Consider the following 14,310-nt stretch of genomic DNA (forward strand, 5'->3'; position numbering starts at 1 on the left):
CTACCTTCCATCCTCCTGAGCTCCTCCTGTCTCCTGTCACTCAGACTCCTCCTACTCAAGACTCCTCCTCAGCAGTGTCAAGTGAGACTGAATCAAACAATATGAGTGTTGAGCTTTTCTCCCACGTGAGTGGAGTGGTGTTATCTGTTCTCAGTGACAGTCACCACAAAGCACTATCTACACCATCTATTAAACACGAGTGTTCTATGGCATTCCCTTCGTAGTGCACTTCTGTTGACCAGGGTCTATAGGGTACTGCGCTACATAGGGAGACATGTGGAGAGGTGAGAGGTTGCTGGGCCGTGCACATGCATCCCATGGTCTCTATTTGACCTCTGACCTGATTGGAGGGGAGGGGAGGGGAGGGTTGGCGATCATGACAAATATCTAGTGTGTGAAGGGAACACGTGTTCTTTGTGTCTCTTCTCTGTAACATAGAAAAGACCATGTTACATGCCAAAGCTCTAATATCATCATCTAATATCAGCTAATATCATCTAATATCATCTAACATAATCTAATATCACCATCTAATATCATCTAATATCACCTAACACTAACTAGACAGAAATACTTTTTAACAGAAAATAAAATCAACAAACAAGTAAGGCTAGTGTTTGGAAATGCTCAATGTTACATAGAAACAAGTATCTTCTATCTCCCACCATACAAAACCTGATTATTATTAAGGTCACTACTGACATGTTGAAACATGGACAGGAGTGGTCATTCTCTCACAATAGTATCCAGCGTAGCAAGCAACATATTGTGTGAGTGCATGCCACACACACACAAATATATGTTTTGTTGCAAATGAAAAAGAGGAAATCCAGTTCTTATGTATCCAGATGAGACCTGTCTTACTGTCCATGGGTTAAAATGTAGCCAGACCTGTCTTACTGTCCATGGGTTAAAATGTAGCCAGACCTGTCTTACTGTCCATGGGTTAAAATGGGGCCAGACCTGTCTTACTGTCCATGGGTTGAGATGGGGCCAGACCTGTCTTACTGTCCATGGATTGAGATGTGTCCAGACCCGTCTTACTGTCTATGGGTTGAGATGTGGTCAGACCTGTCTTACTGTCCATGGATTGAGATGTGGCCAGACCCGTCTTACTGTCTATGGGTTGAGATGTGGTCAGACCTGTCTTACTGTCTATGGGTTGAGATGTGGGGAGTTTCCGTACCACCCGTCCTCCAGAATAGTTCTGTATTACTGTCCTTCCATCCACCATGCCGGACAAAGTCATAAGGTAAATCAAATATATTGATACAAATACTCTATACCCCAGTTAACTAACCTGATTCATCTTATCAACCAGCTAATTATTAGAATAAGGTGCGCTAGATTAGGGTTGGAGTGAAAACCTACAGGAGGGTAGCTCTCCAGGAACAGGGTTGGAGATAAAACCTACAGGAGGGTAGCTCTCCAGGAACAGGGTTGGAGTTAAAACCTACAGGAGGGTATCTCCAGGAACAGGGTTGGAGTTAAAACCTACAGGAGGGTAGCTCTCCAGGAACAGGGTTGGAGATAAAACCTACAGGAGGGTATCTCTCCAGGAACAGGGTTGGAGAGCCCTGATTTAGGGAATTCTCCTGGCTGTCTCTCAGTCCCGTCTCTCAGTCTAAGGACAGGAGTGTGGACTACACTTTGACGTCCTTTGCATCAGGACGTCTGTCCAGTCTGATGACGGTACTGTTGTCATTGATGGTCTTGTTTAGTGTTTGTGGGGAAGGAAACAGCAGCTGTCTCTCAGTCTCAGGAGTCGGGACTGTCTGTGACCCGCAGCACTACCAGGACTGGTGTGACTACTGCCGGGCATCTGGTCCTCAGTCTCAGGAGTCGGGACTGTCTGTGACCCGCAGCACTACCAGGACTGGTGTGACTACTGCCGGGCATCTGGTCCTCAGTCTCAGGAGTCGGGACTGTCTGTGACCCGCAGCACTACCAGGACTGGTGTGACTACTGCCGGGCATCTGGTCCTCAGTCTCAGGAGTCGGGACTGTCTGTGACCCGCAGCACTACCAGGACTGGTGTGACTACTGCTGGACATCTGGTCTTACTGCTTACAGTCGGTGTCATGTCTCACAGCTGGTCTTGCTGTCATCATTGATGCTGCTGTCATTGTGGTTGTTGTTGAGTTATTGTGGCGGTATAAACTGATCTTGGAGCGTTTGGAAATCAGTAGCACTGGGTGGTGATGATTTAAAGTGACTTAGACACCATTTCAGAGAGAGAGAGAGAGAGCGAGAGAGAGAGGGGGGGGGGGGGGGGGGGGGGGGGGGGGGGGGGAGGGGGAGAGGGAGAGAGAGGGAGGGGGGGGGGGGGAGAGGGAGAGAGGGGGGGGGGGGGGGAGCCAGAGAGAGAGGGGGGAGAGAGAGACAGAGAGAGAGAGCCAGAGAGAGAGAGGGGGGGGAGAGGGAGAGAGAGAGAGAGAGAGCCAGAGAAGGAGAGAGAGAGAGACAGAGAAGGAGAGAGAGAGAGACAGAGAGAGAGAGACAGAGAGAGAGAGAGAGAGCGAGAAAGAATAAAACAGTCAGGGTTAGAGGGGGAATGGAAAGAAAGGGAATTGGTAGAAAAGGAGAGGGACCAAAAGCCTCTGATCAATGTTCATGACACTGGTCTCCAGATTCAATGCACTTGGTCCATCCATCTCTACGTGGTTCTGTCTGTCCGTCCGTCTGTCTGTGGTCCTCTGTAGTGGATAGTAACGTTTCAGGAGTCCTCTCCTGGGTTCTGTCTGCCCGGTCCCTCACGGTTCCTCCAGCCAGGAGGGTTTGTCGGCCCCTGGGGGCCTCATCTTGATGTGAAACTGCTTCAGGGTCTGCTCCAACTGCTGCTGGTTCCCAGCAAAGTAGTTTGAGGTGGCATTATGGAAAAGGAGGAGCTGTTTATGCATCACCTTTACCTGGAGAGAGAGAGAGAGAGAGAGAGAGAGAGAGAGAGAGAGAGAGAGAGAGAGAGAGAGAGAGAGAGAGAGAGAGAGAGAGAGAGAGAGAGAGAGAGAGAGAGAGAGAGAGAGAGAGACAATACACTGACAAAGAGAGAGACAGACAGTCATACGTGTGTGTGTGTGCACTTGTATAGGGGTGAGAGGGAGGGATGGGAAGAACAAAATAATGAAAAGAACGAGCGCAACATGGAGGTGTATATCCTACCTTGTTTTTATGGAGGTGTATATCCTACCTTGTTTTCATGGAGGTGTTTATCCTACCTTGTTTTCATGGAGGTATATATCCTACCTTGTTTTCATGGAGGTGTATATCCTACCTTGTTTTCATGGAGGTGTATATCCTACCTTGTTTTCATGGAGGTGTATATCCTACCTTGTTTTCATGGAGGTGTTTATCCTACCTTGTTTTCATGGAGGTGTTTATCCTACCTTGTTTTCATGGAGGTGTATATCCTACCTTGTTTTCATGGAGGTGTATATCCTACCTTGTTTTCATGGAGGTGTTTATCTTACCTTGTTTTCATGGAGGTGTATATCCTACCTTGATTTCATGGAGGTGTTTATCCTACCTTGTTTTCATGGAGGTGTGTCCTACCTTGTTTTCATGGAGGTGTTTATCCTACCTTGTTTTCATGGAGGTGTATATCCTACCTTGTTTTCATGGAGGTGTTTATCCTACCTTGTTTTCATGGAGGTGTATATCCTACCTTGTTTTCATGGAGGTGTATATCCTACCTTGTTTTCATGGAGGTGTTTATCCTACCTTGTTTTCTTGGAGGTGTATATCCTACCTTGTTTTCATGGAGGTGTTTATCCTACCTTGTTTTCATGGAGGTGTATATCCTACCTTGTTTTCATGGAGGTGTATATCCTACCTTGTTTTCATGGAGGTGTATATCCTACCTTGTTTTCATGGAGGTGTATATCCTACCTTGTTTTCATGGAGGTGTATATCCTACCTTGTTTTCATGGAGGTGTATATCCTACCTTGTTTTCATGGAGGTGTATATCCTACCTTGTTTTCTTGGAGGTGTATATCCTACCTTGTTTTCATCCAGGAAGTTGAGTTTGATAGTGACATCAGAGCGAAGGCGTTCATATTTGTCCTTGTGGATCTGGTACTGCTGCTGGGCTGTGTCTATACGGGCCATGGTCACCGCATCCCTGGGACCAACACTTAACTCCTCTAGGTCTGCCCTGTACGCATCAAACTCCAACCTGACAGAGAGACAGAGAAAGAGATTTGACCCCAATAACTACCGTGGCATATGCGTCAACAGCAACCTTGGGGAAATCCTCCGCATTATCATTAACAGCAGACTAGTTCATTTCCTCAGTGAAAACAATGTACTGAGCAAATGTCAAATTGGCTTTTTACCAAATTACCGTACGACAGACCACGTATTCACCCTGCACACCCTAATTGACAAACAAACAAACCAAAACAAAGGCAAAGTCTTCTCATGCTTTGTTGATTTCATAAAAGCTTTTGACTCAATTTGGCATGAGGGTCTGCTATACAAATTGATGGAAAGTGGGGTTGGGGGAAAAACATACGACATTATAAAATCCATGTACACAAACAACAAGTGTGCGGTTTAATTGGTAAAACAATACACACATTTCTTTCCACAGGGCCGTGGGATGAGACAGGAATGCAGCTTGAGCCCCACCCTCTTCAACATACAGTGGGGGAAAAAAAGTATTTAGTCAGCCACCAATTGTGCAAGTTCTCCCACTTAAAAAGATGAGAGAGTCCTGTAATTTTCATCATAGGTACACGTCAACTATGACAGACAAAATGAGATTTTTTTTTCCCAGACAATCACATTGTAGGATTTTTAATGAATGTATTTGCAAATTATGGTGGAAAATAAGTATTTGGTCAATAACAAAAGTTTCTCAATACTTTGTTATATACCCTTTGTTGGCAATGACACAGGTCAAACGTTTTCTGTAAGTCTTCACAAGGTTTTCACACACTGTTGCTGGTATTTTGGCCCATTCCTCCATGCAGATCTCCTCTAGAGCAGTGATGTTTTGGGGCTGTCGCTGGGCAACACAGACTTTCAACTCCCTCCAAAGATTTTCTATGGGGTTGAGATCTGGAGACTGGCTAGGCCACTCCAGGACCTTGAAATGCTTCTTACGAAGCCACTCCTTCGTTGCCCGGGCGGTGTGTTTGGGATCATTGTCATGCTGAAAGACCCAGCCACGTTTCATCTTCAATGCCCTTGCTGATGGAAGGAGGTTTTCACTCAAAATCTCACGATACATGGCCCCATTCATTCTTTCCTTTACACGGATCAGTCGTCCTGGTCCCTTTGCCCCAAAGCATGATGTTTCCACCCCCATGCTTCACAGTAGGTATGGTGTTCTTTGGATGCAACTCAGCATTCTTTGTCCTCCAAACACGACGTGTTGAGTTTTTACCAAAAAGTTATATTTTGGTTTCATCTGACCATATGACATTCTCCCAATCCTCTTCTGGATCATCCAAATGCACTCTAGCAAATTTCAGACGGGCCTGGACATGTACTGGCTTAAGCAGGGGGACACGTCTGGCACTGCAGGATTTGAGTCCCTGGCGGCGTAGTGTGTTACTGATGGTAGGCTTTGTTACTTTGGTCCCAGCTCTCTGCAGGTCATTCACTAGGTCCCCCCGTGTGGTTCTGGGATTTTTGCTCACCGTTCTTGTGATCATTTTGACCCCACGGGGTGAGATCTTGCGTGGAGCCCCAGATCGAGGGAGATTATCAGTGGTCTTGTATGTCTTCCATTTCCTAATAATTGCTCCCACAGTTGATTTCTTCAAACCAAGCTGCTTACCTATTGCAGATTCAGTCTTCCCAGCCTGGTGCAGGTCTACAATTTTGTTTCTGGTGTCCTTTGACAGCTCTTTGGTCTTGGCCATAGTGGAGTTTGGAGTGTGACTGTTTGAGGTTGTGGACAGGTGTATTTTATACTGATAACAAGTTCAAACAGGTGCCATTAATACAGGTAACGAGTGGAGGACAGAGGAGCCTCTTAAAGAAGAAGTTACAGGTCTGTGAGAGCCAGAAATCTTGCTTGTTTGTAGGTGACCAAATACTTATTTTCCACCATAATTTGCAAATAAATTCATAAAAAATCCTACAATGTGATTTTCTGCAGAAAAAACATCTAATTTTGTCTGTCATAGTTGACGTGTACCTATGATGAAAATTACAGGCCTCTCTCATCTTTTGAAGTGGGAGAACTTGCACAATTGGTGGCTGACTAAATACTTTTTTCCCCCACTGTATATATCAACGAATTGGCGAGGGCACTAGAACAGTCTGCAGCATCCGGCCTCACCCTACTAGAATCTGAAGTCAAATGTCTACTGTTTGCTGATGATCTGGTGTTTCTGTCACCAACCAAGGAGGGCCTACAGCAGCACCTAGATCTTCTGCACAGATTCTGTCAGAACTGGGCCCTGACAGTAAGTCTCAGTAAGACAAAAATAATGATGTTCCAAAAAAGGTCCAGTTGCCAGGACCACAAATACAAATTCCATCTAGACACCATTGCCCTAGAGCACACAAAAAACTACACATACCTCGGCCTAAACATCAGCGCCACAGGTAACTTCCACAAAGCTGTGAACGATCTGAGAGACAAGGCAAGAAGTGCCTTCTACACCATCAAAAGGAACATAAAATTTGACATACCAATTAGGATCTGGCATAAAATACTTGAATCAGTTATAGAACACATTGCCCTTTATGGTTGTGAGGTCTGGGGTCCGCTCATCAACCAAGAATTCACAAAATGGGACAAACGCCAAATAGACTCCGCATGCTGAATTCGTAAAAGGAAGCGATTCCCAAACCTTCCATAACAAAGCAATCACCTAGAGCGATGAACCTGAAGAAGAGTCCCCTAAGCAAGCTGGTCCTGGGGCTCTGTTCACAAACACAAACAGAGACCAGGACAGCAACACAATTAGACCCAACCAAATCATGAGAAAACTAAAAGATAATTACTTGACACGTTGGAAAGAATTAACAAAAAACAGAGAAAACTAGAATGATATTTGGCTCTAAACCGAGAGTACACAGTGGCAGAATACCTGACCACTGTGACTGACCCAAACTTAAGGAAAGCTTTGACTATGTACAGACTCAGTGAGCATAGCCTTGCTATTGAGAGAGGCCGCTGTAGGCAGACCTGGCTCTCAAGAGAAGACAGGCTATGTGCACACTGCCCACAAAATGAGGTGGAAACTGAGCTGCACTTCCTAACCTCCTGCCAAATGTATGACCATATTAGAGACACATATTTCCCTCAGATTGCACAGACCCACAAAGAATTCGAAAAACTAATCCAATTTTGATAAACTCATATCTACTGGGTGAAATACCAGTGTGCAATCACATAGACATAACATGACATTTGAAATGTCTCTATTCCTTCGGGACTTTTGTGAGTGTAATGTTTACTGTTCATTTTTTTATTGTTAATTTCACTTTTGTTTATTATTTATTTCATTTGCTTTGGCAATGTAAACACATTTCCCATGCCAATAAAGCCCTTAAATTGAGAGAGAACTTACAACTCTCTGACCTCTAGTTCTGCCCTGTTCACATCAAACCCTAACCACACACACAGAGACAGAGACAGAGAGAGACAGACAGAGAGAGAGACAGAGAGAGACAGAGAGAGACAGAGAGAGACAGAGAGACAGACAGAGAGAGAGAGAGATAGAGAGAGAGAGAGAGGCAGAGAGAGAGAGAGAGAAAGAGAGAGAGAGAGAGAAAGAGAGAGAGAGAGACAGAGAGAGAGAGAGAAAGAGAGAGAGAGAGAGAGAGAGAGAGAGAGACAGAGAGAAAGAGAGAGATAGAGACAAAGAGAGGGAGAGAGAGAGAGAAAGAGAGGGAGAGAGAGACAGAGAGAGAGAGAGAGACAGAGAACATCTAACAACCTACAGTGGGGAAAAAAAGTATTTAGTCAGCCACCAATTGTGCAAGTTCTCCCACTTAAAAAGATGAGAGAGGCCTGTAATTTTCATCATAGGAACAAGTCAACTAGGACAGACAAAATGAGGAACAAAAATCCAGAAAATCACATTGTAGGATTTTTTATGAATTTATTTGCAAATTATGGTGGAAAATAAGTATTTGGTCAATAACAAAAGTTTCTCAATACTTTGTTATATACCCTTTGTTGGCAATGACACAGGTCAAACGTTTTCTGTAAGTCTTCACAAGGTTGTCACACACTGTTGCTGGTATTTTGGCCCATTCCTCCATGCAGATCTCCTCTAGAGCAGTGATGTTTTGGGGCTGTCGCTGGGCAACACAGACTTTCAACTCCCTCCAAAGATTTTCTATGGGGTTGAGATCTGGAGACTGGCTAGGCCACTCCAGGACCTTGAAATGCTTCGTACGAAGCCACTCCTTAGTTGCCCGGGCAGTGTGTTTGGGATCATTGTCATGCTGAAAGACCCAGCCACGTTTCATCTTCAATGCCCTTGCTGACGGAAGGAGGTTTTCACTCAAAATCTCACGATACATGGCCCCATTCATTCTTTCCTTTACACGGATCAGTCGTCCTGGTCCCTTTGCAGAAAAACAGCCCCAAAGCATGATGTTTCCACCCCCATGCTTCACAGTAGGTATGGTGTTCTTTGGATGCAACTCAGCATTATTTGTCCTCCAAACACGACGAGTTGAGTTTTTACCAAAAAGTTATATTTTGGTTTCATATGACATTCTCCCAATCCTCTTCTGGATCATCCAAATGCACTCTAGCAAACTTCAGACGGGCCTGGACATGTACTGGCTAAAGCAGGGGGACACGTCATGCACTGCAGGATTTGAGTCCCTGGCGGCGTAGTGTGTTACTGATGGTAGGCTTTGTTACTTTGGTCCCAGCTCTCTGCAGGTCATTCACTAGGTCCCCCCGTGTGGTTCTGGGATTTTTGCTCACCGTTCTTGTGATCATTTTGACCCCACGGGGTGAGATCTTGCGTGGAGCCCCAGATCGAGGGAGATTTTCAGTGGTCTTGTATGTCTTCCATTTCCTAATAATTGCTCCCACAGTTGATTTCTTCAAACCAAGCTGCTTACCTATTGCAGATTCAGTCTTCCCAGCCTGGTGCAGGTCTACAATTTTGTTTCTGGTGTCCTTTGACAGCTCTTTGGTCTTCGCCATAGTGGAGTTTGGAGTGTGACTGTTTGAGGTTGTGAACAGGTGTCTTTTATACTGATAACAAGTTCAAACAGGTGCCATTAATACAGGTAACAAGTGGAGGACAGAGGAGCCTCTTAAAGAAGAAGTTACAGGTCTGTGAGAGCCAGAAATCTTCCTTGTTTGTAGGTGACCAAATACTTATTTTCCACCATAATTTGCAAATAAATTCATTAAAAATCCTACAATGTGATTTTCTGGATTTTTTTTCCTCAATTTGTCTGTCATAGTTGACGTGTACCTATGATGAAAATTACAGGCCTCTCTCATCTTTTTAAGTGGTAGAACTTGCACAATTGGTGGCTGACTAAATACTTTTTTTCCCCACTGTATAACAACGTATAAGCTATAACCCTCGGACCCAGACTCAACTCCTCTAGGTCTGCTCTAGAAGCATCAAACTCCAACCTCGGATTCTAAGGACAGAACCATGAATATGAGTCAGTATGTCTAGAGTAGATTAGGGTATGTGAACAGAGTAAGGGAATTTGCTGACCTGTGTGTGTGTGTGTGTGTGTGTGTGTGTGTGTGTGTGTGTGTGTGTGTGTGTGGTCTCACCTAGCAGCCTCGTACATCTTGATGCTCATCAGTGTGTCCTCCATGGTCTTGTTAACCAGTGTATTGATGCTGGACACGAAGAAGTTGATGGCTCCCAGCAGGGTCTCTCCGTTCTTACACAACAACTTCTGGGTCTCTGCGTTGTACCCAAACTCATCCTGGAGGAATCAGCAGACCATTAAACACAGCTCTGGTTGAGATGTTAACCAATCTCATCCTGGAGGAATCATCAGACCATCACACACAGCTCTGGTTGAGATGTTAACCAATCTCATCCTGGAGGAATCATCAGACCATCACACACAGCTCTGGTTGAGATGTTAACCAAACTCATCCTGGAGGAACCATTAGACCATTAAACACAGCTCTGGTTGAGATGTTAACCAATCTCATCCTGGAGGAACCATTAGACCATTACACACCAGTGGAGGCTCCTCAGAGGAGGAAGGGGAGGACCATCCTCCTCAGTGAAATGTCATAAAAATAGTGTAACACTAAAAAGTTATCCTTTTTAGATAAAACTATACAAAATATATTCATATGTCACCACATAATTGGATTAAAACACACTGTTTTGCAATGAAGGTCTATACTAACTTCAACAGCACTCTCTGGGGTAGCACCATGGTGTAGCCGGAGGACAGCTAGCTTCTATCCTCCTCTGGGTACATTGACTTCAATACAAAACCTAGGAGGCTCGTAGGCCTCACCCCCTTCCATAGACCTACATGGTAATTATGACCACTTCCGGAGGACGACCTCCAACCAATCAAAGCTTTTGCAGTATGAACTGACATGTTGTCCATCCAATCATAGGATTAGGATCAGAGAATGAATCTAGTGTGTTGCATTGGAGTTGTGCCGCAGAGTGTGTGTGTGTTGAGAAGCCTGGTGAGTTGGTGACATTATTGGATAGAGATTGAAAAGTGATAGTTGAGCAGCAAGAAAACAAATTTATAAAAGACACAAGCAAAACACTCATGACATAAATGTTGCAGCAGCTTTTAGGCTACACCTAAACATTAGAGATCTGACATGCTCTATGGGATGAGAACTAGACTGTTGTTCAGTCTGATCAACTGTAGGCTGCTATACTACTACAGCCGATGTGTCCTGTCCATCTGGTCAGGGTAAACTCATTGGTAACGTTATGGATTTACAGTCCATTTGTGTGTCAGGAGAAAATGTGGCTAGGCTGCCTATCCTGGAATTAATCAAATCAACATAATAGTGATGACAAATGAGTTACTTTTTTTTTTTTAATAAGACCTACAGTTGCAGTTTGACAGGGTTTTAATTCTAAGGTCCTGGATTAAGGTTAGAGGTCATTCGTACTCGTAGTTCAGTTGATATCTGACTGAGGTCTCTGGATTAAGGTTAGAGGTCATTCGTACTCGTAGTTCAGCTGATATCTGACTGAGGTCTCTGGATTAAGGTTAGAGGTCATTCGTACTCGTAATTCAGCTGATATCTGACTGAGGTCCTGGATTAAGGTTAGAGGTAATTCGTACTCGTAATTCAGCTGATATCTGACTGAGGTCCTGGATTAAGGTTAGAGGTCATTCGTACTTGTAGTTCAGCTGATTTCTGACTGAGGTCTGTGGATTAAGGTTAGAGGTCATTCGTACTCGTAGTTCAACTGATTTCTGACTGAGGTCTCTGGATTAAGGTTAGAGGTCATTCGTACTCGTAGTTCAACTGATTTCTGACTGAGGTCTCTGGATTAAGGTTAGAGGTCGGTTAGAGGTCAGGGGCCTGATTTATCAATTTCTCACTAAATTCTGGCGTACGTGGAGATTCTAGGATTTGCATGCGCCACAAACTATATTGGATTTATCACACTGCCGCACGCAACATACACATTTTCATTGATGAATCAGAGACAAAACTATATCTGTGCACTCGTGAATGAGCATTAGAACCCAGCCTGGAAAACACCCTCCATTCACCTTGTATGGTAACAAAAACACCCTCATTTGCTGCATGATTTGGAGATGTTGGAACTGGGCCATGACAGTTTATAAAATAAATGCAATGGCCAATTCGATCACATTTCTCTAGAGGTGTGGGTAAAATGTGTTAATCTTTTACAGTGACAATTTTTTTAAATAATGCATGCCGCATATAGCGAGTGACAAACCACTGCGCATTCTGCAAGATTTATTGTCCATTTAACAAATTAAAACTAAATGATGCCTACAGCCCACACTATTTGTTGTTCAATATTTAGTTGATCAATACAGGGTGTCTATGTCCTGCCTTGGTATAGGCTCTGAGATGAAATAGGCGACGAGGAGGCACTCCCATCCTGCCTTGGTATAGGCTCTGAGATGAAATAGGCTACGAGGAGGCACTCCCATCCTGCCTTGGTATAGGCTCTGAGATGAAATAGGCGACGAGGAGGCACTCCCATCCTGCCTTGGTATAGGCTCTGAGATGAAATAGGCTACGAGGAGGCACTCCCATCCTGCCTTGGTATAGGCTCTGAGATGAAATAGGCGACGAGGAGGCACTCCCATCCTGCCTTGGTATAGGCTCTGAGATGAAATAGGCTACGAGGAGGCACTCCCATCCTGCCTTGGTATAGGCTCTGAGATGAAATAGGCTACGAGGACGCACTCCTAATCCTATCATACAGCAATACTGTAGCCTCCCCGTACGGTCATAGGCTACCAGTCTATTTACTGTATTGAGTGATGATAGTAGGCTAATAGGACTATTTACTGTATTGAATGAGTGATGATAGTAGGCTAATAGGACTATTTACTGTATTGAATGAGTGATGATAGTAGGCTAATAGGACTATTTACTGTATTGAATGAGTGATGATAGTAGGCTAATAGGTATATTTACTGTATTGAATGAGTGATGATAGTAGGCTAATAGGTATATTTACTGTATTGAATGAGTGATGATAGTAGGCTAATAGGTATATTTACTGTATTGAATGAGTGATGATGGTAGGCTAATAGGACTATTTACTGTATTGAATGAGTGATGATAGTAGGCTAATAGGTATATTTACTGTATTGAATGAGTGATGATGGTAGGCTAATAGGTATATTTATTGAATGAGTGATGATAGTAGGCTAATAGGTCTATTTGGTGCGTAGTGGGAATAAACCAGTCATGTCATAAAAGGAGAGACATGTCCTGAAATATGATTATGATTTAGTCCTATACAGTGCTTTTTCCTATTTTGTTGCATTACAACCTGTAATTTAAATTGATTTTTATTTGGATTACATGTAATGGACATACACAAAATAGTCCAAATTGGTGAATTGAAATGAAAAAAATAACTTGTTTCAAAAACTTCTAAAAAATAAATAACTGAAAAGTGGTGCGTGCATATGTATTCACCCCCTTTGCTATGAAGCCCCTAAATAAGATCTGGTGGAACCAATTACCTTCAGAAGTCACATAATTAGTTAAATAAAGTCCACCTGTGTGCAATCTAAGTGTCACATGATCACAGTATATATACACCTGTTCTGAAAGGCCCCAGAGTCTGCAACATCACTAAGCAAGGGGCACCACCAAGCAAGCGGCACCATGAAGACCAAGGAGCTCTCCGAACAGTTCAGGGACAAAGTTGTGGAGAAGTACTCTGGTCAGATGAGACTAAAATTGAGCTTTTGGCCATCAAGGAAAACGCTATGTCTGGCGCAAACCCAACACCTCTCATCACACCGAGAACACCATCCCCACAGTGAAGCATGGTGGTGGCAGCATCATGCTGCGGGGATGTTTTTCCATCGGCAGGGACTGGGAAACTGGTCAGAATTGAAGGAATGATGGATGGCGCTAAATACAGGGAAATTCTTGAGGGAGACCTGTTTCAGTCTTCCAGAGATTTGAGACTGGGACAGAGGTTCACCTTCCAGCAGGACAATGACCCTAAGCATACTGCTAAAGCAACACTTGAGTGGTTTAAGGGGAAACATTTAAATGTATTGGAATGGCCTAGTCAAAGCCCAGACCTCAAGAGAATCTGTGGTATGACTTAAAGATTGCTGTACACCAGCGGAACCCATCCAACTTGAAGCTGGAGCAGTTTTGCCTTGAAGAATGGGCAAAAATCCCAGTGGCTAGATGTGCCAAGCTTATAGAGACATACCCCAAGAGACTTGCAGCTGTAAATGCTGCAAAAGGTGGCTCTACAAAGTATTGACTTTGGGAGGGGTGAATAGTTATGCACGCTCTAGTTCTGTTTTTTTGTCTTATTTCTTGTTTGTTCCACAATAAAACATATTTTGGGTCTTCAAAGTGGTAGGCATGTTGTGTAAATCAAATGATACAAACCCCCCCAAAAATCAATTTTAATTCCAGGTTGTAAGGCAACAAAATAGGAAAAATGCCAAGGGGGGTGTATACTTCTGCAAGCCACTGTATAATAAAAAGGAGAGACATGTCCTGCAATATGATTATGGTTTAGTCCTACATAATACAAGTAAAATTAATATATTAGGCTACATGCTGCTATGCGATCTTCTTACCAACGGCATCTGTTTTATCATTAGGCCTCCATTTTCATGTCTTTATTAGCCTACCAATGCCCGTGCATCAACACCTCCATTTCCTCC

The 14,310-nt window shown here is 43.8% G+C and overlaps 1 protein-coding gene across 1 annotated transcript in view; it reads right to left on the bottom strand.

Moving 5' to 3' along the window:
- Positions 1 to 2,576: 2,576 nt before the first annotated feature.
- Positions 2,577 to 14,310, bottom strand: part of LOC311114198 (arfaptin-2-like) — a 50,490-nt gene continuing 38,756 nt past the window's right edge. Inside the window, exons 6-8 of the mRNA XM_084189469.1 lie at positions 9,725 to 9,882; positions 3,997 to 4,171; positions 2,577 to 2,908 (exon numbers count right to left, since the gene is read on the bottom strand). Of these exons, the coding sequence (XP_084045595.1) occupies positions 2,753 to 2,908; positions 3,997 to 4,171; positions 9,725 to 9,882 (489 nt within the window). The 3' untranslated portion in view covers positions 2,577 to 2,752. The remainder of the gene's footprint in view (positions 2,909 to 3,996; positions 4,172 to 9,724; positions 9,883 to 14,310) is intronic.

The sequence above is a fragment of the Coregonus lavaretus genome (genome assembly GCF_964263955.1).
Source record: "Coregonus lavaretus genome assembly, contig: HAP1_SCAFFOLD_1087, whole genome shotgun sequence".
NCBI classification, from domain to species: domain Eukaryota; kingdom Metazoa; phylum Chordata; class Actinopteri; order Salmoniformes; family Salmonidae; genus Coregonus; species Coregonus lavaretus.